The sequence below is a fragment of the Eleutherodactylus coqui genome, chromosome 6 (assembly GCF_035609145.1).
Source record: "Eleutherodactylus coqui strain aEleCoq1 chromosome 6, aEleCoq1.hap1, whole genome shotgun sequence".
Taxonomy (NCBI): Eukaryota; Metazoa; Chordata; class Amphibia; order Anura; family Eleutherodactylidae; genus Eleutherodactylus; species Eleutherodactylus coqui.
The window spans coordinates 139845818-139871943 of record NC_089842.1 but is presented as its reverse complement, the minus strand read 5'-3'; the positions used below and the strand labels follow the sequence as shown (position 1 = coordinate 139871943).

Here is a 26126-nt window from a genome sequence, read left to right as displayed (position 1 = left end):
AAGTCCGTTCACCTTCACAGACCTGTAGTGGTCCATAAGTGCAGCTCATCACCAGGACATAGTGTCTCTAGACCTCAATCCCGGGGCCAGGGTTCTCTAAGCGTCCTGCTAGAACAGCGTCTCTCCCTGCTTACAAGAGGAGTATTCCAGGGCCAGAGCCCTCCAAGCGTCCTGCCAGGACAGCGTATCTCTTTGCTTACAACAGTATTCCAGGGCCAGAGCCCTCCAAGCGTCCTGCCGGGACAGCGTCTCTCTCTGCTTACAACAGGAGACAAGTCTCAGCTGCAGTCTGGTCGCAATGCCAGTCTGGTCCTGCCAGACACACACACCTCTCACTGCAGCAGGAACACACACCTTTTTATCTTCCTTACACACCTGTGGGTGTTTTTCCTCTTGCCTCAGGCAACAGACTGACTGTCTGTTGCCCCCTACTGGCCATCCTCTGTAGCGCACCCCTACAAGGGGTATTTCTATCTTGTAAAGTAATGGCATATTTTTATATCACCAGCATTTGCCATCACTGTTAAGAATGAAGAGGCTGCAGTACTAATTTATTGCTGTACCCCTTCATTGTTTTTCAAGTAGATGGGGCCAGCTGCAGTTCCCTGCATAGCTGAGTGTCCGGGAGTACCTCTATGAAGACTTACAAGGGGGTCCAGCATTAAATCAGTGGTGCGGTCTCTTCATTCTCAGGATTGGTGTGGGTCGGTGGTCAGACTCTTATCATCATAACGTGATGGCAAATCCTATTGACATGCCATCACTTTACAAGATGGGAACAACCCTTTAAGAAGCTTTGAAACATTTCTCTAGCCTCTGGGACCCTGGTTGATTATGAGAACAAAGGAACTATTTGAGTCCCTTAAATCTAAGAATTGTTAGGGTCCTGGCAGTTAGTACTCCACTGATCAGCAAATAATGGCATATCTTAGTAATGCAGCATCACTTTCTGTCACTGTGTTTTTCTGAAGAACACCACAATTTTGCTGGTCTTATTTTGGGCATTTTTGTGTCATTTTTTATGACAAAAAACCTGTTAGCCATAGGTCAATAGGAAAATATGAAATCCACTACAAACACTGCACTTTTTGTGACATTCTTTTGATGATGCTGACACCTGTTTTTTCAGTTAGTGGTGTTGTTTTTCACTTGCAGCAGGCTGTAGGTTCGTCATTTTTTACTGGTGTTTTTGCAAAGGCTAATCTATTGCAAAAAAAACACATAAAAAGTGCATTTACCAAATGTTTGAATTAAAAATATGGCAACCCAAAATCTCCCTTAAAAGCACAAGTATTCGTTAAAAATTCACAGTTTTTTTAAATTGCATTTCTTAGGGGGCAAAAATGGTGCATAGAAACTGTGTGCCTATAGAGGGGCTTCATACAGGCTATTTTTTAGAAAACTTACTTGCAGTTTTTGGCGCAGTTTTTAGCCAAGGCCAGAAGGAACCAGCAGGAATGAGAAGTACAAGTCCTCCCTTTATAGTTCTCATTCTTTTTTTTAATCCACTTCTGGTTTTGGCTAAAAAACGGCACCAAAATCTGCAAGCATGTTTTCCAAAAACTTCTGTGTGCGAAGCAACCCTCAAGGGCAGGTTTATACGCAGTGGGAATGCTGCTTATTTTCTGCAGTAGAACTGGCTAAGGAAAATTTGTAGCATTTTACCGTCTCAGCAGCGCGGATGAGATTTAAAAAAAAAATCTCATCCACACATTAGACGAGGATTTTGAAGCAGTTTTTGAAATGCATTTTAATGAGAATCTGCACCAAAATATGCAACGTAGAATCAGCTATGTATGCACATATTTTGAGGATGGCTTCAAATACCTTTTTTTTAGGGGGGGGGGGGGATGCAGTTTTTGGGACAGTTTTTCACACAATTTTTTTTAGTCAAAGCCAGAAGCGGATATAAAATAATATGGGAAATAAAAAGGAAGGATTCAGGCTGCCTTCACATATGCAAGAGAAATTATCGCTAGCGTAATTACTGCAGAAATTCCGCAGCATTTACAGTACAAGCCAAGTGAAAGAGATTTTAAACATTTCCGTCCCATGTAGTAGATTTTTTCTGCTACGTAAAGGCCAGACATTTTTCTGTTGCGGAAACTGCATAGCAATGCAGCAGATTTTCACCATAGAGATCGAAGTAGAACATAGAGACTGCCCCATAATCCACTTATAGACTTTTCTTGCAGATATTGAAGCGTTTCCACTGCGGAAACACTGAGGGCTTTAATAGACAAATGTGTTCGCAAATACGCTCGCCGCAAGGGAGTGTATTTGAGCATAAACAAGGGTCGTACTTTGTGTCAATGCCTTCGACTTGCTTTTTTTTAACTTGCCATAGTCTCCTATGGCAGTTTTCTGCATAATACACAGAAAAATACATCAAGTTCTATCTTTTCTTGCATGCAAGAATTGCGCAAAAAGCACACTCATGAGAACGAACCCATTAAATTCATGGGTTTGTTTCATCCCGTTTGAGAAAAAGTGAACACGTTTTTTCTGTTTAAGCCCTGAATCTGCTAGGAAATCTGCGTTTGTTGATGTTTATAAATAAAATTTGCCAGTGTGACCTCAGAGCAGGAACGACCACTACTATATCACACAACCGCAACACATTCCGCAGCAGAAAAACGCAAGTCTATATACAAAATCTGCAACAAAGTTCCTTGCCTCTGTTCATTTGCAGAAAAGCAAGAGAATTCCTGCAGCTCCAGCGTCATGTGTGACGGCAGCCTTATACTTCTCCTCCTGCTTTTGACGTTGACTCTAAAACCGGTATGAAAAACTGCGAGAAAAAAATGCAGCACTTAAACAATACTAATAAAGACGCAGAATGTGACGCCACCTAATACTTAGAAACTAGTAAAGTACTTTGAGTTCATTTGTGTGGCAAGAACATTCACAAAAAGGTCATTTGTTCGCGTGTTTATCAATGAGTCTGGCATAATTTCCAGAGATAATTGTCACAAGGAAAATCAGTATGTGTGTTACATCAGCATCACCAAATGTGGCGTCGGATAGAGAGTGCCAAACATTTTCACGGCTGTCAATATGGGAAACACAGCATAGATTTTTTCTTGCTGCATCATTGACCTTACATGCAAATTGGATACCTTGCCTGAGATTAGATATGACATTGTCATGAAATTCCGAGTCTGCTGCCACTAAGCTTCACATCTGCTTTATATGGAAACATAAGCAGCTCTTGTTCGGAGGGAGAGTACAAGTGTGTGTGTGTGTGAGGTCTCTAGCTGTCACGAGGGCCAGAGCCACAAGAAGGACTTGACCCATATACATCAGAGGACATAATGCAATTTTACAGAACTATTTGATTGTAGTTCATAATAATCATTGACAGGAAATTCAAGTCGGTTTATCTTAAGGGCAATGAGTTTAAGTTTCCATCAGCACGTCACATTAGTATTATGTGCAGGGAAATAAAGTTATACTAATTGTTAGAGTTAGAAGTATAACTTCCCCTATAGGTTGGACGGGGGTAAGGGCATCTGCTGAAGGCAAATTTACATTTGCATGCACTAAACCCTGCATATATAAATGTACGTAAAATATGTGCATTTATGTGTTAGTTAGATCCTCACAGTACTGTGGGAGGAGAACAGGATACTTACGGAGGGACAATGGTAAGGGCTTATTGTGCAACCTGTTTCTTGATGATGGGCAATGAAACACTTGGAGCTGCCCATGCTTGGTGGATGATTAGACGATGCTCTCTACTGGTGGTCTATCAAGGGGGCCCTGAGTCTGTTCGCCTTGTGTGTGTGCCTTCATGCATCCACTGGTTCCAACACCTCCTGATAGTCTGGTTAGAACGGCAAAGGTGGTAGGCAGTTCGTTGATACGACCATCCAGCTTCTTACATTCTTGCGCCCCCTCTCAAACTTCGTTAACTGGGTGAAATCTGTTCTCTGTGTTGAAGAGGTGTCTAGTGGTCAACAAGCTCTATACAAGTGGAAAAAGAGGTCCACTGCATACAAGTAGCCTCTGAGAGCCTTCCTATAGGCCAAGGGTGGAACCATTTTTAGGGTCTCAGGTGGCAAGACCATTCATCTAATTACACCACAACTCTAATTACTTGCATATCTGCATGCCGAGTTTTGCAGAAAAACGACAACTCCTTCTAGGCGCTTGATTTTTTTCCCCCAAAGATTGTCATACAAAGTTTGAAATCATGATTGGTTATTATTTAGGGCTCCTGTCCACGGGCGATTGTTCATTGCGTTATCCATGGTGATAATCCGGCCGTGGGTAATGCAGTGAATGCTTTCCATAGCGTTGCTATGGAAAGCGCAACCCTGACGTCCACGAGCGGAGAATCCTAGTAATTCTCTGCTCGCGGGATTCAAGTCGCGGCATGCCGCGATTTGCCGCAATTCTCCACGACGAGCCTGTCAGATAGGCTCACCGCAGAGAACTGACAGCTCGCTAGTGATATTCCGTCACGGCCGTGGACAAGGGGCCTTAGGGATATTTTACTCTCCTTTCTTTTTATTGGCCCCACCGCATAAATTTGTTCATTTTTATATAATTGTGATTATTGTAACGCCTTCTCCCAAAATGTACTGGTGCTTTAAGGCCCTTGATTTCAATTTTAAGTGGCACTCTTATGGATATATATATATATATATATATATATATATATATACACAGGGTTATTGAAAAAGAAGGAGCAGATTGTGGATTTAATTACAAACAAAATACAATAGACGAGTACACAATCCGCACATCACTGAAAAGACGAAGGTTCACGTTTTTTATATATTCAACTAAGTGCCATTTTCTACCGCACCGCACTGCCTGGTACCTCTAATACGCTCCACATTTTCCTGAGACGTGCGGGCGGACAGTGCTTTTCTGTTCGCATATGCAACCAAGTTCAATAAATTACCAGTATGTTATAAAAAAAAAAAACCTTCCTCTTTTCATTAATGTGTGGATTGTGTACCTGTAGTTAGTTTGAAATTAAATCCCCAAGTCTGATCACAGCTGTTGACCCTATTGGAGTTCGGTAGTCCCAAACGGCCCCCCGCAATGAGATGAGATGAGATTGCAGGGTGTCGTTTGGTTGCCATGTCAGCTGGGGGCCTTATAAGAGTCTTATAAATAGTACCACTAGAAACTACAGGACTCTCTGCAAAAAAAAGTAACTCTCACACAACTATGTCAGCGAGAAATGTAAGAAAGTTATGGCTGTCAGAAGATGGCGGCAGAAAGTAATTTTATATTTTTCCAAAGATCCTTTGTTTTTTTTAAAGTAGTTCAGCAAGACAAACAATATACATTTAGTATCGGATTGACCCATAGGATATAGTTATCATGTCACTTTTGTTGCAGTGTGTGTGTACACTGTAAAAACAGGACCCTCCTCCAAAGATGGCCGAATTGCACTTTTTTCCATTTCATTAAAAATTGATGGATAAATAAAGAGTTATGATTTTTTAAAAGTGGAGAGGAGAATACAAAAGAGAAAAAGTGGTTGAAAGAGCAAAATTGTAAATTAAAGGGGCTGTTTGTTTTGGACTTTTTTTTAATCAGACTGCTCCTCAGAAAATATCAGATCACAGAAAGTCCTGTTAATGGGACTCCCAGTGATCAGCTGTATACTTGTAATAGCTGACCTTGGTAGCAAGTTTTCAATTTCTTTGCAGTGCCACCACAGAGGAAAGGAAATATTACATGACTAGAGACTCGCTAAGGCACATTACTCGAGCGAGTAGTGCCTTAGCCGAATATCTCCCCGCTCGTCTCTAAAGATTCGGGGGCCGGCGGCGGTCGGGGAGCGGCAGGAGAGAGCGGGGAGGAACGGAGGGGAGATCTCTCTCTCCCTCTCTTCCCCCAGCTCCCTGCCGCAACTCACCTGTCTCCCGCACAGGCACCCGAATCTTAAGAGACGAGCGGGGAGATACTCGGCTAAGGCACTACTCACTCGAGTAATGTGCCTTAGCGAGTATACTCGCTCATCTCTATACATGACGTATTGGAAGCAATCAGTTGCTTATGATGTGCACTTAGGGAGAGGGATGCTGTTTGTAGCCACTCTTTGCTTCAACTAATGAATGGAATTCAGGAATAAGGGACTCCTCTCTATTATCTCAGAATGTGCTAATATGGTATTTGGAAAGGGGTTTTATAAGTTTTTAATACTGCGCCACTATAGTGACTAGGTAATGGTGCCAGAGTAAGTCAATATAATATTATCATATACTTCCAAAAACAGTACCTTAATGTGTCTACATAATACTGTTACTTCTGCTCAAGTAATAGTGCTGTATAGCATCCACATCATGCTCTAATATAATGTCTAAATAACAACAAAGTCTATGATATCAGGTATATTTTCAACAGGCCACAAGCAACCAAATTCAGAATGGGACTCTGGGTGGTATGTGCAAGGTCCTTTAATGGTGGAAGACCTAAGGAATTTGCCACTTGTGTTCCAAATCTGAACTGAATTACACTTTTTATCGATGTAATTGGGTGCTCGTTCTAAATAAGTTTAAATGATACCGCTATATCTAATGTCTAAACTCATAGCAGCTCAGATATCATTATAGAACTAAATTAAACCTCAGCTAGAAAAAAGCATTAAAAGAAGCGAAAAGAAAAGCATAAACACATGACAAGAAGATATACCACATATAATATGGAGATAGATGTAGTATACAATCTCTGTGTAGCTATATGAGTTTATTCTCAAGCACAACATTTACTGTTATCTTTCCTTTTTTTGTAGGATTGGTTAAAAGTTCTTCATCATGAACATTTTGTGCCTTTAAAATCTCCGGGGACCTGAATTTCAGATCAAATCTACAATCTCTCAACCACAGGATGGGTAGCACCACCATCCTCCCTCGTGGTACCCTAGCCATGGGGGTAGCGCGTGCCATTCGTCGGTTCAGTGCAGAAATTCCCAACCATCTCCGTGAGGAAGAGGAATCAGAACTGACTCAGGGTATGAGGCCGACTGCCTACCGTAATGGAAAAGTACACACTAGGCCTGTCCGTCAGCGCAGCCGCTTTGTACAGAAAGATGGCCATTGCAATGTAGAGTTTATCAATCTCAGTGAGAAGAGCCAACGTTACCTGACTGACCTTTTTACCACATGTGTAGACATTCGCTGGAGGTGGATGTTTCTCATATTTTCCTTTACTTTTGTAGTTTCCTGGCTTATTTTTGGTTTCTCTTTTTGGCTTATTGCCTCAATGCATGGGGACTTGGCTCCACCACCTGAACCTGACTCAGAGGAGATCCCTCCCTCCCCGTGCTTTTTACAAGTCACCAGCTTTATGGCAGCCTTCCTTTTTTCCTTAGAAACTCAAACTTCCATTGGCTATGGATTTCGAAGTGTTACAGAGGAATGCCCTTTGGCAGTATTGACAGTGGTACTGCAGTGCATTGTGGGATGCATTATTGATGCCTTCATTATTGGAGCCATCATGGCAAAAATTGCCAAACCTAAAAAGAGAAATGAAACTCTTGTGTTCTCAGACAATGCAGTAATTGCTCTAAGAGATGGAAAATTGTGTCTCATGTGGAGAGTTGCAAATCTTCGGAAAAGCCATTTAGTAGAAGCACATGTACGAGCACAGCTCCTGCAGGTAAGCAATATTACAATAAGTGGCTTATTTTTTCACTTCTCTTTACTTAAGGGAAAGAACCAAGAACCATGCTGAGTATACAGTGCTCAATGGAAGAACAATTTTCTACTGCACAGGGCAGCAGAAACAACCTATAATATTAGAATTAAGAAAGGTTGCATTACAGATCGTGCTTAGAACAATATTACATTGTCTTCCTATTGTGCAAAGAACTCCACAAACAACAGTTACTGAAGGGTTTTAGAATAATTTGTATAATTTGTATGGGTGCTTGTACAGGTCATCCCAATGACTATTGTTTCTTGGCTTTTACAGAGGAATGATCATCGCTAATGAATGGAGGGGGAGCGGGCTGGGGATCGTTCTGGCCTGCCAGTCTCCATTCTTAATAAACAGGCAGTCGTTCATAGATGAACGACTGCCTGTTTGCACGGGCCGATCCGTCAGTCTTTATTAGAGATGAGCGAGCATACTCGCTAAGGACAATTACTCGATCGAGCATTGTCCTTAGCGAGTACCTGCCCGCTCGGAAGAAAAGGTTCGGCTGCCGGCGCGGGTGAGAGGTGAGTGGCGGCAGTGAGCAGGGGGAAGCGGGGGGGAGAGAGGGAGAGAGATCTCCCCTCCGTTCCTTCCCGCTCTCCCCCGCTTCTCCCCGCCCGCCGCCGGCAGCAGAACCTTTTCTTCCGAGCGGGCAGGTACTCGCTAAGGGCAATGCTCGATCGAGTAATTGCCCTTAGCGAGTATGCTCGCTCATCTCTACTCTTTATACATGCATTTAGACTGAACAAATAATCGTTCCGATTCTCGGTGATTAAGGGAATCTAAACAATTTCTTTGCTCATGTAAAATGGCCCTAAGGGCTTACACAGATGGGCGTATGCATAACAAAGCTCGCTGCTACGGAGTGCAATTGCGCATAACCCAGGTTTTAGAAAAAAAAATTCGGACTATTTAAACTTTGCACTAGTGCGTGCGAGTTTGAAAAAAAAAGTGGGAAGATAGGTCCTGCCCTATCTTTCTCGCACGTACTATTACCGTACGAGAATTCCGAAATCAATGGTTTTGTTTCATCCTGTAATGCGGCCATGAAAATGACGGCCACATAACAGGACAAAAACACGCCCATCTGTTTAAGATACATATAAAGAGTAATGCACCACCTGACCAAAAATGCACAACAATTTACAATATAATATGTACAGATGGGGTTTTCATAACCCCATTCACGCCTAGCAACAGAAAACAATTTGTGTGTTTTTCAGGGTATTCTGTGGGTTTTCAAATCCATAGCATGCCCATTCTATTTAAGAATTTCCAAGGATTTTTCCTATGGATTCCATGCTTTGTAATCCCCAAAGTGAAATCCACCATTTATTTGTAGCAAAATTTGCGGCATCATCTGCAGGTAACACATTTTTCATGTGTCATGCTATAGAAACCAGGGAGGAAATATGCTGGGTAATGTTGTGGTACGTACAGTTCAGGACAGATTGTGTAATATCAATAATTATTACCAGGATTAGGAGCAGCTAGTTCATTATTCTACCAGCAATGTCTAGGTGACAATGTTGTCCTATTCACTACTCTATACTCTATCTGTCTGTACAACTACTCACCCATATGTCTTAAATAAGGAACTTTTCCCACTAAATATGTTTAGCACTTATCCACAGAATGAGGGCTAAAACAGATAATAAATAGAGATTACTCGATCGGGCATTGTCCTTAGCGAGTATCTCCCCGCTCGGAAGAAAAGGTTCGGCTGCCGGCGGGGGTGACAGTTGAGTTGCGGTGGTGAGCAGCGGGGAAAGTTCCTCCCCACTCTCCCCAGCCGCTCCCTGCCTGCCGCCGGCAGCCGAATCTTTAGAGACGAGCGGGCAGGTACTTGCTAAGGGCAATGCTCGATCGAGCAATTGACCTTAGCGAGTATGCTTTCTCATCTCTGATAATAATCTATTGTGCCGCATTACGCATCATCTAAACTTTTTCTCTTGTCATTTTTGCTCTATCTTGTTTGTGTTTGAGCACCAAAGAGCCCCACAGAAGTCTATAGGAGGTGCGCAAACACACACATCTGCGCTAAACGCAGCACGTATATGCAATCACCAGTACCGTTAGGTCAATTAGCCCTTTAAATCACGCCAGAGTGATTCCCTTGCCCCTTGTGAACAAGCGGTGCCTGCACAAAATACACTCATTCACTGCAAGAAAAGTTGCGCAAAATCGAGCGTATTGTGTAATACACTCGTCAGTCGAAGCCCTAAGTGAATCATAGAATTATAGAATGGTAGAGTTGGAAGGGACCTCCAGGGTCATCGGGTCCAACCATTACAAGTGATAAATGTATGATTGTTTAAATCCAACTGCTTGGAACTTCAGCAGTCTCACAAGTACAGAGGTTTCTGAGTCCACTGTCAAAATGGAGCAGTGATGAGCATGTATGACCACCACTCCATTTCATTGTCTATGCGTGAAGTGCTCAACTGCCTACATCAGTCCCATAGAAGTGAACGAAGCAGTGGTCACACATGTCTACCATCACTCAATTCACTTGAGATTGCCGTTCTCATGATCCCTGGGGGTCATACCTCAAGCAGTCATACATGTATCATATGGATAAGTGATAAATGTATTTATTGGGAAAACCGCTTTAAGACAAATTCATTATGTAAAAGGCAGAAGCTGGATATTAACCTCTTAGTGACAAGCATATTTTTCGAATTGCAACAGCCATAACTGGTTGACATAGCCATATTAGGGCTTGTTTTGTTGGGACAAGTTGTATTTTTTAATGGCAGCAATTTGGGGTACATACAATTTCCCCTGATAATAAGACCTACCCTGATAATACGCCCCACCCCAGTTTTTGGTGAGGCTTGAAATATAAGCCCTCCCCCGAAAATAAGCCCTGGCTAACCTACATGGAAAAAAAATCAATACTCACCTGGTCCGCGGCGTCTCGATGCCTCACAATGGTCTCCGGTGGCTCTGCGGCAAGCTGCAGTGTCCCCCGCGCTGACATTTCAGTTTCTTTCTGGTTACGGGGCTTTGAATACCCAGCCTCCGGGAAAGCGAGCGCTGTGATTGGATCAAGCACCAGCCAATCACAGCCGGCGCTCGTCATTCACAGCCATTCAGTGAATAACATCACTGAATGGCTGTGATTGGCTCATCAAGTGCCGCTGTGATTGGCTGGCGCTCGATCCAATCACAGCGCTCGCTTTGCTGGAGGCGGGGTATTCAAATCCCCATTTACCGGAAAGACTGCAGTTTGCCACAGCGCTGCCGAAGACCATTGCGAGGCATAAGGTGAGTATAAGCCCCCCTTCCTTCCTGAAATTAATATAAGACAGTGGCTTATTTTTTTGGGGGGAAGGATGGAAAACCCCGCCCCTCAAAATTCTGCAAATTAGGTATCGTTCTTATGGCATTCACCATTTGGTAAAAATAACATGATAATTTTCTGGATCAGCACGATTACAGCAATACCAAGTTTATATATAAATGTTTGTATTATTTACTACTTTTGTACACTAAAAACACATTTTTAAAGAATAATTGAATCTGCATCAGTGCATTCTAAGATTCATAGCATTTTTATTTTTCCAGCAGCGGAATCATATGAGGGCTTGTTTTCTGCAGTAAGAGTTGTAGTTTATTTAGTACCATTTTGAGATACATATGACTTTTAAATTGCTTTTTTATTGCATTTTTGGGAGGAAAACAAAGGAAAATAGCAGTCCTGGCATTTTTAAAAATCATTATTAAAGATTTTTTTGTTTGTGTCATTACGAACACAGTAATAACTATTATGTGTTGCTTTTTCCCAAATTTGTTTTTGGATTATATCCATTTAAAATTGTTTTTGTGAGGAAAAATGTGTATTTTTGTAAACTGTATTTTTGAGTTTTGAATTCAACTGTATTGAACCTTTTTAGGTTTCTTTTCAGTCCCTGAATGAGACTTGAAGATCTGATCATTTGATCTTTAGAATAGTACACTGCATTACGTATGTAGTGCATTCTACTAAGTGTCACATTCGCCTTGATTGTAAGACACACCATGTCCAGGGCAAATGCAAATAGAAGGCTGGTCATTAGGTTATGTCCGTGCAGACCATAGGAATAATGACCTACATGGACGCAACCCAAACAAGGGCTATAGAGAGGAAAGGGGAAAAGGAATGGGATGTGCATACATGCAGGACACCAACAACAACATAAATTGAATGTGTGTGCAAACACCCAAAACAACAGAACTGTAATCCCTGACAACCTAGCCTAATCACAGTGATGAACTCTGGCTGTGAATAACTGAGTTCTATACATATTTATATGAACAGCAGACCTATAGTTTTAAAAAAAACGTGAATTCACTTGTCATCAGCAATTAATATACACTAAAGTAAAAGTTGTACATGGATAAACTTTGAAAGGCTTTTACAAGACTTATTTTTTTTCTAAAGAGAAATAAACAATGATACATTGTCAACAATACTGTGATGAAGGTTCTATACCATTGGTAGATGGGACGGTGGTCTTGACAATGCAAAAATATAGGTTCTTTCTTTAATTAGATATCAATGATTATCGATTAGTTTCTGTGTCTAGCTGTTATGTTCAGAAAGGAAAATGTATCCAGAGTATATTTAGATTACAGCTCAATCGCATTCCATTGGATGGGACTGAGCTGCTCTGTGCGTTAATACCAGACACAGCCACCACAAAAGTATGGGGCTACGTCTGGTAAACAAGAAAGGGACTCAATTGGCTACTTTAACTGATCTTCGAAAAGCTGCCAAGAGTCAAACTACCACTAATCTAATACTAAAGACAGGCCATCAGTTTTCTATTCCTAGAAAACCCCTTTTAAATATCTAAAAGCTCAATTAACTGAATTCAAGTGTAAAGAAACTTTTACCACTAAACATTAGTAAACATTATGTGATGTTCATTCTACCAGGGACTCGGTGCTCACTCATGCCAAACCTCAGTGCTTGCTCATTGATGCCAAACCTCAAAATTGTAACCAAAACCATCAATGCCTATGCCAAACTGAAATAAGGATATTGCAACTGGATACTTTTTGTCTCTTTCCATTGATGGTCTCTAGGTTGACCTCTACATATACCACTGAATCTGTATTGTATATTAATGTTATTTTATCCTTCGCAGTGAAGGGATCTATTCTTAGCAATAATGTGTAAGGCATTTATCTACAAGGTCACACTGGCAGAAACACCAGGGAAAAATATGCCGAGTGTACTAGGTTACAGGATTTAATTTCCGCAAATGTTAACTTTGATCAGGAGAATAATCCGATTTTGAGTTTAGGATATATTTTGACTCTTTCTAAGAAAATTGAATAATGATGTTTGGGAGTTTTAATAATTACATAATTATTACATCATTCATAATACTTCCAAGTCATTATTTATATAATACTTGTCCATATGTTTTATACCATCCTTATATAATGTAAGTAGTATAGGGTTTTTAATACTGGACCATCCAGGGTGAAAATATTTTTACCTGACCCTTAAACATTTACATTAACCTTCAGGTCATCTTTCATCGTATTTCATTACCTCTACAACCCCTACATACTTGGCCCAAACCCAAGATCCTGCAATGTTCCAGTTTCCACTTAGTCACATTGCATTTTAGTGCCAAATTTCTAAATGTCACTTTGAGAAATACACAAAGCATTTTTATTTGGCATAATAACTGCACCTTATTATTTTTATGCAATTGTCTTATAGCATGTGCATTTATTCTTATGATTTTCACTTTTATGTTTTGAACAGCCTAGAGTCACCCCAGAAGGAGAATACCTTCCACTGGACCATACAGATATCAATGTTGGATTTGACAATGGTACAGACAGAATATTCTTGGTATCTCCGGTTACCATTGTTCATGAGATTGATGAAGATAGTCCTTTGTATGAGATTGGCAGAGAAGACCTGGAAACAGCTAACTTTGAGGTAGTAGTCATCCTAGAAGGCATGGTAGAGGCTACAGCCATGACTACACAATGTCGTAGTTCCTATCTGCCCTCTGAGATTTTATGGGGTTGCAGGTTTGAACCAGTCCTTTTTGAGAAACGCAATCACTATGAAGTGGACTACCTTCACTTTCATCGTACGTATGAAGTCCTAAATACACCTACATGCAGCGCCAAGGAGCTTTCTGAAAGGAAATATTCAGAGGTGTCTCGTAGTTCATTCTGCTATGAGAATGAAGTGGCCCTTAACTGCATCTGTGATGAGGAGCCACCTGCCCTTGTGGACACTAAACCATTGAATCCAGAGATTTCACTGGAGTTAGACATGCTTAGGGTTATGGATCCCTTGGAAGAAATATTACTAACATGATTTTCTGAGTGATTCTACTTTGACCATTAATGGGTGCGCATTGAAGGTGAAAACAGAGACTGGAACTCACAGTCTCATGGGAGTATACATGCAGAAGAAGGCATCTTTTTACTCCTGCATCTTTTCACATGAACCAAAGGCTTTTTGGTAAAGGGGAAAGTAATCTTTACTGGAGTAAGAGATCTGACTTATCTAAACAAAGTTACCATTGGTGTTTCTTTGCCACCAAACTTTACGAAAGTGGTCACCACTTTAATAACAAGTCAATCAAGTCATTTGCTTTATGATACTAGATTGCTTTCTTTCATTTCCTTCTTTTCAGAAAATGCTGCTTATTCTTTGTTTGGTGATCCTGAGTAGCCAAGAATTTATTACTCACAGGGAATACAAGTTATAACTATGGGACACGGCAGAGTGTCGGCAAAGTAAGCTTACTATGAAATCCTCATAACCAAGACTAGAGTGTCTTGTTCTAAGTAAAACACCTTATTGACTTCTGTGAAGTGTAGAAACTCAATTTGCTCGGAATATCATGTAAACATTTGCTGAGAAATACAATTCAAAAAAGTGTAAAAGCCAAATATAACCAAATGCAACACTGAAACTTTAAGTGCAACCCAAATGCACCTATTACCTATACACAACAGAGAAGCATTTTGTGTTGGCGATTGAGATCTGTGGAATCCATTGAGGTGTGAAACAGTAGTCATCTGTTGACGGAACATGTGGTAGCATTCCATCCCCAGGTCATGGAGAATTGTTCAGATGGCTTTTGATAAATATTGTTTTATCCCATAAAATGGCTTTCTCTATTGTGTATTCATCGCAGTATATTTGAATCACACATTGTGCTGACTCAAAAACTAAAAAAAGGTGTAAGTCTCCCACATTTATAATTAAGGAGACTAAAACAAATTTTACAAAGACAAATGTCCATTACATGTAAAATTTACATGTATAAAAAGTTTGTGCACTTTCTAAGGTATACCTTTTCAAAAAGTTCAAATATTTCCATTTTCTAAAGACATTCGGTGAAATGTTTGTGCAAAGAATTAAGAATACTTTAAATATGACAAAAATATGGAGGTGTGATACATTGTATTATGGAAAATGGGCCTATTCAGTGCTAAGTAACTAACTTGACATTTTTAAGTATTTTCTGATGATGATCATCCATGGAAGTGTGATAATTTTCTAGACATGAGCACATAGAAGTGTACATGCCAATGGGAAGAAAATGTCCCTTGAAAGTACATCAATTACTTTATTTTGCAAAGTAGATTAATTCTGAACTTCTACTCAAGCCACTAGAATAAGGTCCCATTCAGACTATTACATGTCATACAAATAATCTCCAATGTGTTTCCCAAAAGTAAACAAATAGTGAGGTTTACTGAAGAGCAAATGCATGTTGTACCCATCTGTATCCCACCATTTCAGGTGCCTATTATTGCATATTTGTTGCAATGAAGATGTTGTAAGAAAACAATATTTCTTATTGTAGAGACCTAATATTGACCCTTGCCAAGGCTGAATTTTTTGCTGTTCTTCATATGTTCTTTGGAGATATTTTCTGACTTCCTGGATAAGTTGTCAAAATCTTCTCCATTCGGAAATAATGTCTCCCGCTGGGTTGGAGTCCCAGAGCCTTAAGGTGGCTGAAAAACAGAACCTAAACTCTTCCTTGGCCAACAATTATTCCTCTCAACCTTTCCAAACATATGCATGCTCGGTTCTACCAACTATGCATGCTTTCTCAATGGAGAGATGGAATAAGCTGATACCAGACAAACCAAAGGATTTCAGTATGAAATCCAAAATGCACAATCCCTATTTCCTTCAACATTTGCCATCAGGGGAGAGTCAGGACATCCTCATGGCCATTAGATGGTCAGCTGATGCTGCTAAAATCCAAAGTTCAGCTGACATTGATCTAGTGTGTGGCCAATTATAAAAATGGTTTCTAAGCTTTTTTCAGACTGATACAGGGTATTTTAGTAGCCTTTTTTATCTTATAATCTGGAATGTGCCATAGTGTTCTTTATGGTAACAGCTTGGATCCCATGGTAGGGTTTCATAGATAGTGGGGTTTAGATTGAGCATGGTCAGCTACAATCAATTCTAGCTGTGTGAAATCAGCTGAATGTAATTATTACTTACATTGGGGAAATTATGGTATGGGATAAGTAAAGGGAAAGTTGCTCTTCCACATTAATGACATGAATACATTCTGTAATACCTCTTAAACGATGTTTTGTATTTGTCTAGGTTCCCATTGTTTAATCTTACATAATTCTAATCATTAAAAAATATTCACTGAGACAAATATGCAATTAAAGAGGACATCTAGAAGACCTGGAAGTCTCTGTGCAATGTCAATAGCGTTAGGATTCATGTAGGGGGAGTGTCTCTGAATGCTTCTTACTAACACTTTTCATTAGTCACATGACCTCAATTGTGCAGTGACTGATTTGGTCGCCAATCAGCAAAACAACTATTCTTGTATAAAGTACATTTGTCATCCGAAAAGGTCACATAATCCAACACACTTTGGGAGGAATTTATCAAGTGAGTTGTGCCAGTTTTCTGATGTGAAAAATAAGATTCACAAATTTTGGCTCACACATATTTGTTAAAAGGCCTGTGCTTCTAAATAAATTCAGTGTATCTTATTCTAAATGCCAGTCTTTGTAAATCTCCCTCATAGTCTTAAAGGGATTGATATTCACAGGACAGAGGATAACTTTATGATTGGTGAGGTATGACTGCTGAGAGCCCCACTGATCCTGGAATTGGGAATCTTGATGGTCCCCACATCAATGGTGTTGAGGGCAAGCATATGCACCGCCATTCATTCATTGTCGAATACAAGTGCTTGCTTGTCCTCTGCTCCATTCATGTAGGGACTGTCGGAACTCCCATTCTCAGAATTGTTGGGTGTCCCAGGAGTCAGACCTCCACCAATCATAAAATTATCCCCAATCTTGTGGATATGGAATAACGTTATATCTTGGTACAATCCTTTTATTGGATGAACACCAACTGTTTCCATAGTGAGAACGCAGAAGAAATCTACTGAGTGCTTGTTGTGATGTACTTGACCTCTACATAATGTCATCTGGTCCTAGACATGTCTAACACTACCAGAAGAATTCTAACAATTTCTTCACTACATTTGCAGTTTCCGAAGGAACACCTGACAATTCTTCAGGTCCTTTGCATTGCTGTAAAATCATCACACCTCAGATCTCTCGTCTGAAAAATTATACACTTCCTATGACGGATGCCTTCATGACAAATTATTTCAAACCCATACCCATAGCTGAAGAGGCTCATGATTTACCTTTGCAATCATTCATATTCAATTCATTTTCATTCCTGAAATCTCGCAATGTTTAATGTGAGGAGAAACAAGGTTTTGGTATCAATGTGTGAAATGTTAACAGTATATACTAGACTTTGGGCAGGTTTCCTTTTTAAGTCTGTTTCAGGGCTTTTCAGTTATTTAGGCAGTTCCATACTAGAAACTATCATAGGTTAGTGGCTCAAAATCATAAACTTATTTTACTAATGGAAAAACTTGAAATAGAATGGTGTCAAAGCATTGCATCTTATATAATTTCAACAGAGTGCCAAATGTAAAAAAATTGAATAAAAACTAGCTTCATGAGCCACTGTCAAGTTCATTACCGTAGTATAGGGAGACATGTCTCCAAATCGGTAGTATTAAACTGAAAAGCCCTACAAGTACTATCTACCATACACAACAAAAGTATAAAGGGAGGCCTGCACAATGGTCTGGCTATAGATTATTGTGGAGTGAGGGATAAATTAGAGGAAACAAGAAATAGGAATGACATAAATTATATCAATAAGGTCTTGCCAAAGGAAATATCTACATGTATAACTGGAAGAGATTTCAGTATTGTTGACGACTACCGTATACTGTTACCTGTATTCAAGGTGCAAATGTTTCAGGTTTATTGCAAATAAAGAATATTTTGGATCTCAACGGAAAGGCTCTATTCTGTTTTCTGCAAATTGTATGAATTACTACATTCGGTATCCGAGTAATGAACTGGTTTCAGGGTTGTGCAAATGCTTAACAATCTGTATTTGTGCAGTTCATTGCAGTTGAGATTTCTTATACAGTTAACACAGAATTCTCCAAGGGACCTTTCACACTGGTGGAATTTTTCACATTCCGCACTGCAAGTCGTGGTAAATTTAGCAGCAAAATCCACATGGATGCAGAAAGAAGATAGCTTAAAACAGCCTGCTATGCCACCGTTAGCCCTGCGAATAATGGTGCGGAAATCCACAGTAACTAATTCTGTGTCCCAGCGGAACTATTCCACCCATGTGAAAGGTGCATATGAAAATGGATTTTCTTAATAGGAGAACCCCTTAAAGTGGATGTTCAAAATCAATTTTTGGGATTGACAAATATATACTGTCATGTATAGGTGAGGAGAAGGCTAAGATTGTGGAGTGACTGGTACCCAAGTCTCCAAGATTACCGGGCAAGCGACCATCACCCAGGGCCTCAATTCTACAGTAATTCGCCTGGCTCTGCACTGCAAACCAATTTGTCTCGTACTGGACAGGAGAAGAGAGGAGAAGGGATGATACCTATCGATCCCGCCTCGGTCCTATATGATATATACAGTATTTGTAACCTTCATGGCAAATTCACCTTTTTCTAGACCAATTAGTGGTTCCAATTAAAAAATATGTATTTGTGTGCATGCTACAACTGTTCAATATATTAACTATGACTATAAGGATAGTTTTTATTAGTAGCATGACTAACCCCTTACTGACAAAGCCTGTTTGCGCCTTAATGACCCACTAGTTTTTCAGTTTATTACATCATCGCATTTCAGTAGCCAAAACGTTTGAATTTTTCCCCTAACAGCCATATGAGGGCTTGTTTTGGTGGGACAAGTTGTATTTTTTAATGGCATCATTTTTGGGTACGTATTGTATTGCATTGTGTAACTTTTAGTAATTTTTTAGGGGCATTGGGTAAAAAATTAATTCTTTTATTTCTCTGTGCAAAATAAATAATGTGATAGCGTTTTTTCCTGGTTCAGCATGATTCCAGTATAACCAAGTTTACTCTGGTTGTTTATGTTTTGCTATTTTTGTACACTAAAAACGCTTGTTTTTTAAAGATTTACTTTGGTATTGCTGCATTCCCGGGGCCATAACATTTTTATTTTTCATAGACGGAGCTCTATGAGGGCTTGTTTTTTACGGGATGAACTGTAATTATCATTATCCAATTTTTGGGAGCATACAGCATTTTGATTGCTTTTTATTCCATTTTTTTCTGGAGACAAGTATCACTAATTCAGCCATTCTGGCATGTTTTTTTATTTTTAATGGTGCTCATCATGCTGTATAAATGATATGCTAAATTTATTTAGTGGCACCCACTCTCCCTGGCACGGGAGACCCATGCCAGGCTTCTAATGCAGCTGCTGCCAAAGGACGTATGGACAGTCGTTAGGGGATTAGAGAGCTCACTGTTATGATGGGTAACGTTTAGATTTGTTGGGTACAGCCATGACCCTTTCCCTATTTTACAGCTTGTTTTGCACTATTAATTGCAAGGTAAGTGATGAGAAATAATTGGACAGCACCTGTTTCCATTTTAAAAATGTGTATTTTGAGATATTCCTCCTAGTATTAACATTTAAAATGTACTCCTTAATAGAATCACACACATATTTGTTAGTAGATTCATACAGTTGAGGTGGAATTTGCCGACAATCTGAAGGCGAATTCACACAACCTTATTTTTGTACTTTGTGCTTTCTATATATTCCACAGACAACGCATGGCCCCATTATAGCCTGTGAAAAAATCTCTGCATCTCATATGGTTGTCTATGAAAGCAGGACATGCAATGTGCAGGGTGTCCATGTGCTGTCCAACGTGAGTTGCGTCTAAATTTCCCAGGTGCTACTCGGACACAACCATGTCAATCTGGCCCAAGGGTGATCATATACTAAAGGAAGACTTCTTCTGACCTCCCTATGAACATAGAACCTCTGAACTGGGAGAAGGGGAATAACCTTTGTTGGACACATCTAATATCCCAGCAAAACAATGGATTTGGCATGATGGAATTTGAACCCCTCCCACTAATGTTTATGGCCACGATGGGTTTTTCTATTACATATTTAAAGTAAAGGTGCATTTAGACAAAACAATTATTGTTCAAAAAAACATTCAATTGAATGAAAGTGAATGACAACTGTTCAGTCTAAACGTGAGCCAACGACTGAACGACGAATAAGAATTGTTTGCTTCTCATTCGTTGTTCGAGATATCACCGGCTGTTTTGGTGATGCAAACGACAATCATCGAGTATGAAAGCAGCATAAGAATCGTTGTGACATGGGAATGGATATGGTTGGCTAACTCATCCCACAGTGGGTTTAGAAGTGTTCTACCAAACTCAACTACGTTAGTTGTGCATATGTAAGGCACCGCACTCATTCTTGCATGAGCAAGGACTCTGTTGTCACCTGAACTTACCCGCTAACCATTTCGTGGTTCAGTTGTAAGCCAAAGAGTAGTATACGGGAATGATGTGGTATATGTTGGCACTCGTACAGATGATAATGTTTTAAGCCATCACTAGTTCATGAATGTTTTAGCTTTGATAAAATACAGATTTATCTTCCGTCTGAGTAAACTCTCAATTCAAGATCACTTTTGTCACTAATGTTGGGTTTTCCTGACGTTTACTGGATTTTTCAGGGCTTCATAACAACAACGCTTGTACTTCAGTATTCTTTTCTTCTGTAGTCGCTGGAACTTGTCTTTCTGATTAGGTTACTAAGATAACACATTCGTTTATATAATACTACTAATAATTATTAGAAAATTATAGCACCAGTGTTTCTGGTGATGCAATGCGCCACACAGCTGTGCTACATGCATTGTTCATCCCATACAACAGGGATCAGAAGCAGCACAGCATGGAATAGTAATGAACACATAGCCGGACAGCAGCCTTGTGCGTACAGGACATGTGATGATGTCACTGTCATGTGAACAGGGGTGGAGCATCTAACTCCCTCACTGTGGATGAAAGACCTATGATGACATCACCATCATGTGATCAGGGGCAAAGCACGTAAGTCACTCACAAACCCACTCACTCACTCACGCACGGACAGACAGATCGTCGTTAGTAGTTTGACTTAAAAAAAAGGTGTTACGTCTGCCCTGTAAAGAGAAGAAGAACAGCCTTTTTGCCCATAAAATAACATTTATGAGAGGTCAGGCTTTATTATCTATATTACATGCAAAACATCTCATGATGGCTTGCTTAAAAGCACAAACTGTTCCTTGGGAAAGCTTTGATGCTTCAAGCCTATAGTGTATCAACTGCAATGTAATATGTTAGGTATCCAGAATTTACACTGTCTGCTATGAGCAGTCATTATCACTACCAGTCTGTCCTCATAGCCAGTGAGTCAGGATAGCTGTGACACCATCTTTGATGGCTGTATAGCTGTCATTCATACATAAGGTAAACATAGTCTTAGTAAGATCTCTACCAGGGCAAAAACAGATAGCCGTATGCACTACTACGCCCATCACTATGGAGCGTAGTTGCACGTGACCTGGGTTTTTTTTTTTTTAGGCCGTTCAAAATCTGCGCCATAGTGCAAAAGTTTGAAAAAAACAGAAATATAGGCCCTACCCTATCTTTCCCAGAGGTAATATTAACTAGCATAGTATATATATATATATATATATATATATATATATATATATATATATATATATATATATATATATATATATATATATATATATATATATATATAGTATATATCTACAGTATTTAAGTAGGCCTGTTTCATAGTTTCTATTATAGCACTGTGATGCAAGATATCATGTACATACAAAGATGTCTAAGACATATTAAAATTTCCACCAGTTTAAACAGTTGAGGCTGAGTTTTAGCATGAGAGGAAGCAGACTTCTCATAAGCTTTGTGGTTAAACCACAGTCTATAGCAAAGACAGAAACCATTTTTCTTATTACTGCATATAAAACACATTATGCAGGTCAGACAAGCACATTTCATATGCATTTATGTGAGTGGCCGCTAAAGGTATTGAGAGCAGACCTCTTAAAGAAATGTCAGGCAAAAAAAGGGTTCTCTCTGCCCAACATTCAGGAGACACATGTCTGGGTGTGTCTCCAAGAGAGAAACCCTCTTGAGTTTCTGTGCTTTGTGGTCATTGACCATTCAAGGGTTGGACCACTGCTGAGCTCCTGCCACCCAGTTTGAAAAATCCTTGGAGTCTGACAGGGCAAGATGCCCCTTGGACTGACAGCCTTGAGGTTATGATTTATGTACATTGCTACTGTTACATTTGAAGCATTAGGCCTTACTTAGTGAAGATTCAAGATCCTATGTTTATTTAGTGGCCAGACATTCAGGTATTGCTTTGACATGTGCACTATGATCATAGAATCATAGAATGGGAGTTGGAAGGGACCTCCAGGGTCATCGGGTCCAACCCCCTACTCAGTGCAGGATTTACTAAATCATCCCAGACAGATATTTGCCCAGCCTTTGTTTCAACACTTCCATTGAAGGAGAACTCACCACCTACCAATGCCTGTTACAACTGTGTGAATGCTGCTGAATTTCTACAATTAAACACTGGCCAAGCCAGTTTTATGTTAAAGTTATGCCCAGGATTTGATTTCTGAGGTGCTGCCACCCATCTTGTGGAGATAAGCTAGCAGTCTCAAGATGTGACTTACCCCCAAATCACTAATAACAGAGGGTAAGAATAGGCCAGTTGGGCAAACTTCACTGCTTACACACAGGAAGTAGATCTTATTTCAAGTTAATGTGTAACTGTGTATCAATGTCTTTCTAAACAGGCCTTTTTTCAATATATTTAATTAACAGATTTAGTACGCTTTAATAAAAAAAATACTCTTGAAAGACTGCCCTTATCGTACTCAGATATGCGGCTGATGACTGTTGCTAAGGAAAATCCATCCTCAACAGCATAATCGCTAAATATGACAACTGACAATGAGGATAGCTCCTGTTCAGTGCCTGCAGCCTTCAACACTATTGCAGCACAGTTCTGTATATAGAAGTTTTGTGTTAATTTTGGCTATCATATCTGTGCTAACTTTATATTACTCTTTACTCTTATCTTCTAATGTTTCTGGTTGGCTGTTGGCTCGCTACAGAGAATACATCCCACTAGCAAGAAATGGCATTCAGCCTTATTTCACAGCACGCCAACTCCCCAAGTACGTGTTGCACTGTGTCTCAATGCATCAGGCATAATACTGAGATACTCAGATATTAATAAATACTCAACACTATCACAGTGGCTTGCAAAAACAGCTCACTGGCATGTGTCCTGCAGTTCCAGTGGACAGGTCATCAATAATACAGTCTCAGAAAACCCCTTCAACTGAATATTATACATATGCTAGCTAACAAAGTTAGAATGTATTAACAGATCTAAAAATGTAGTATGATAGTATACATATACACACTTATTGAATACAGGGTGACTGGCGTAACTATAGGGGATGCAGAGGATGCTGTTGCACCCGGGCCCAGGAGCCTTAGGGGCCCATAAGGCCTCTCTTCTCCATATGGGAAGCCCAGTACTATGAATAAAGCATTATAGTTGGGAGCTCTGTTACAGGTTTTGCATTGGGGCCCAGGAGCTTCAAGTTACGTTTCTGCATTAAGGGGTTAAGAAAAGTTGGAGGGTTCCAAGGTAAACTTTTGCACCCGGTCCCATGAGCCTTCAGCTACGCCCCTGTACAGGGCACAACAGTGTTGCCCCTAATGTTTACAATTTATACAAGCTGGTTGTGGGTAAGATTGTAGATGGCAGCTCTGTCTTCAGGTACATCTCCATGACAGTTCTGTGTTACATTGTGCTCAGCTGTTTCCATCAGCGCTGTAGAGTTTCAAAGAAACTGCATGGTGCATGCTCAACTGCCGCTCCATGCAAACTCCTTCTAGCTGCAATAGATGGGGGTCCCAGTGGTCTGGCCGATCAAGAATTTATTACCTAGTCATACCTAACTAGCAGAAATTAGTAGGTCTTATCTGTATTCAAGACCTACAGCCATCGATAAAGCTCATATGGAATTCCTATCTATCTATCTATCTATCTATCTATCTATCTAGACTGTACATAGATGGCATATATAATATATTTATGACTAGTATAAACTCTTTGTTATACATAGGCACATCAATCCTAAAAAGGTCTGTCCTAACAAGATACAAGATGTCAACATTACTTATGGATAATCATTAGCTTCCAAAAACCTGTCACATGGACAAAGGATTCCACAAGTTACGTCAGAGTGTGAGATGAGCACTCAAAGCAATCCCCTCCGGATATGAAAATCTCACATGATGTATCTTCTGAAAGAGGATTACAGAATGATTTGTCACTAAATCAGTGTTTCTCCGGGGAAGCCCTGGAAGAATTAGGGATAGCCTCCACATATCATATATTAGCTAACAAAGCATATCAACTGAAGTCTTCTAAACTCCATAATGACCATTAAATTCCAACACCTTTCCCAACAGCTCTCACATGCCTTGTGATACTATAAGGGTCGTTTTATATACAATTCACCCTCTTATGAAGCTTTGTGTGACTCCAGACCTGAGGCAGCACACGAAATTTACCCAATCAAACAACAAACAATGAACTGTGAATTGAGAAAGTTGACAATACCTATGGCACAAATGAAATCAATAAGTCAAAAATGTATGAACAAAAGAGAAAACACAACATGATGAATGAGACGATATGTCACACATAGAAAAATTGTAGATGCCCAAACCTCAGCAAACATTCATTAAGGTACCTTTACACGGGACGACTATCGACCAAGTAACAGTTAACAGTTGTTCAGTGTAAACATGGTCAACAACAGGGTAATGAGCATTAAGTTACTAGTTGTTTTGTTTCCGGTCGGCAAAAAAAATAATCACTGGTTGATCAAAACTCACCTGGTGTAAATTTAGTTGTTCGCATTTGATCAACTTGCAAATAAATTTGTATGCAGATGCCCTCTATAAAAAATATCTCCGCAAACAGCTAATAAACGATCACCACTCTGTACAAGCAAACAGACAACTTTCGTTCATACGGTTCAATGACTTCATTGAATGACTATCTGAACGATGGTGGCCCCGTGTAGAGGTACAATAAGGTATTTCGTTTCCCAAGTGATAACAACGTATTGTTGCTATTGTATTTGCACAGCAGTTTCATACACAAATCAAGAATTTGAAACAAAACAGCAAAACATACTTCCACTTATCAAGACTCACAAAAGAATCAGATTCCACTCACTGCATTAACCTATTGTTTTCAATGACTCCCAACAAAACAGTCAGATACAGAAATTGAATGATCCTTTTTTTCAAAAGTCTTCACGTACCTCATTGTGTAACTTATGATGCTTTTGTAGTCTGATACGCAGATGTTGAAGATCTTGGCACACTGATTTATAAATCTTCAGTGATCGTTAGGAACACTGGAGCATCTGAGCTGCATCAATAAAAGATTAAAGAAGTGAGTAAAGGTTTTTTTCTTCTTCTATTTCAGTACATTTTTCAACTCTTGGACAACCCATTTAATTGCCCTGCTTAAAGGAGTGGGGCAAAGATATAATGTTATCACCCATGTTTCAGGGGTACCAGGAGCATCAATTACCCTTGGTCGTGAAAGGGTTACTCATAGAAGAAGCAACCTAGAATCTTTATCATTAAATGGCCACTCCAGCGAAAACACATTTTTCTATTCCTGCTTCCCCCCTCACCTGATTGCCTGTCACTCTCTGGAGGTCTCCTCTGTGTATTTAAGTCACTTCCATGCCATGCAGCCCCCATATCAAACACCATCTTGATGGTGAGATTTTTTTACTTTCACTTTCAATCAATACCATGATGTATCAGCCCAGCATTAGTTAAAGGGGTTGTCTCGCGATAGCAAGTGGGGTTAAGCACTTCTGTATGGCCATATTAACCCCTTCGCGCAAAATGACGTACCGGTACGTCATGGCAGGCTGGTACTTCACG

At 39.9% G+C, this 26126-nt stretch overlaps 2 protein-coding genes across 2 annotated transcripts in view; one reads left to right on the top strand and one right to left on the bottom strand.

Annotated features, from left to right (window-relative positions):
- Positions 1-25579, bottom strand: part of LOC136632689 (pleckstrin homology domain-containing family A member 7-like) — a 212777-nt gene extending 187198 nt beyond the window's left edge. The window contains exon 1 of the mRNA XM_066607737.1: positions 25487-25579. The gene's annotated coding sequence lies outside the window, so the exon portion shown is untranslated. The remainder of the gene's footprint in view (positions 1-25486) is intronic.
- Positions 6853-13999, top strand: KCNJ14 (potassium inwardly rectifying channel subfamily J member 14). The gene is made up of 2 exons (XM_066605774.1): positions 6853-7623; positions 13430-13999. Exons 1-2 carry the CDS (start codon positions 6853-6855, stop codon positions 13997-13999), a joined length of 1341 nt encoding a protein of 446 aa, XP_066461871.1.
- Positions 25580-26126: the final 547 nt, after the last annotated feature.